This window comes from Arachis duranensis, chromosome 10 (assembly GCF_000817695.3).
Source record: "Arachis duranensis cultivar V14167 chromosome 10, aradu.V14167.gnm2.J7QH, whole genome shotgun sequence".
Taxonomy (NCBI): Eukaryota; Viridiplantae; Streptophyta; class Magnoliopsida; order Fabales; family Fabaceae; genus Arachis; species Arachis duranensis.
Window position 1 is genome coordinate 104,400,127 of NC_029781.3, and position 1,255 is coordinate 104,401,381.

General features: G+C 35.9%; 1 protein-coding gene across 1 annotated transcript in view; it reads right to left on the reverse strand.

Moving 5' to 3' along the window:
• Positions 1-640, reverse strand: part of LOC107471844 (E3 ubiquitin-protein ligase KEG) — a gene marked incomplete in the record, with an annotated part of 11,762 nt that extends 11,122 nt beyond the window's left edge. Inside the window, 1 exon segment of the mRNA XM_016091349.3 lies at positions 1-640. Coding sequence (XP_015946835.1) covers positions 1-362 — 362 coding nt within the window.
• Between the last annotated feature and the right edge of the window lie 615 nt (positions 641-1,255).

Here is a 1,255-nt window from a genome sequence, read left to right on the forward strand (position 1 = left end):
TTCTCCTCGTCATCACCGTCATAATCGTCCTCATCGTCCCCGCTTCCGCCACCGTCCTCATCCTCGTCATCGTCGTCGGTGTAGTCGCAGTCGAAATTCGAGCCTCCAGCAGCACCTCGAGCTCCGGCGGCGGCGGAGTGGATGAGTGCCAAAACAGCGTAATTCTTTCGCAGAGCCTGTACGGAGTTCCCGACGGTTGACACGTGGCGGCATCGTGGACATGTGAGCGTTGCGTCGGGCGATGCAGAGAACATTCTAGAAAGGCACTCTTTGCAGAATCCGTGTCCACATTGGAGCAGCAGCGGAACTCGCTCCTCCTCGTTGTACCGCGTTTGGCAAACCGAACAGCAAGGGATTTTCATTTCCTTTAAGCTTCCGCTGTGTGCCAAACAAGGCCTTAAGTCGAAACAGAAAAAAGGAGTTTGATCCGATTGAAGTGAGAGGGATCTAATTGAAGTTGCGAATGTTAGATCGATCCGTTAAGCAAAGTGATGAATTAGGCTAATGATGAAGCAAATCTAGAGAGAGAAAGCAACAAACAAAAAGGGTTTTGAAACGAACAAGAGAGAGTGAGTTATGAGGGAGATTTTCGTACTTAGAGATCAATGAAACTTTCTCCTTTCCCTTTTCTTTATTGTTTTTTTAATTTTATTTTATAGGTGGGTGGGAAGGACCGGAAGGCACTGATGTTGTTGTGTTCTTATGCTTATGGCTTCCACTTTGGACTTTGTGGACAAGTACCCTAAAATTCTTTCATTGCTTCATTCATAATACAAGTGGAATTTCTTGATTTAGGATATTTTATAGGTGTAAATACTTAGATATTGGGAATTAGAATTCGGTAAAAAAAAAAAATACGGTATATGATCAATTCAACATAAAAATTTTATAAAAAAATACAAAAATTTATTCACATAAAATAGATATTTTTATATACAATATATAAATTTTTATAAAAATACAAATTTATTGATATATTATAAAAAAATAGTATAAATAGCATAAAAAATTTTATAACGCATAAATTTTTACCATGAATATAATTTATTAGTTTGGTGAATTAATATTTTAAACATGTGATTTTTTAAAAAAATTTATGTTCTATATATAAAAAATTTCTATATACCAAAATTGATATCCTATATGTATTTTATTAGTTACGAAATGATCATTTTGGTGATGTACAATGGGCTACTGAGTTACAAAATGAATATTTTGGAGTTCACTAAAAATCGAACTCTTAACTTTTTTGAAT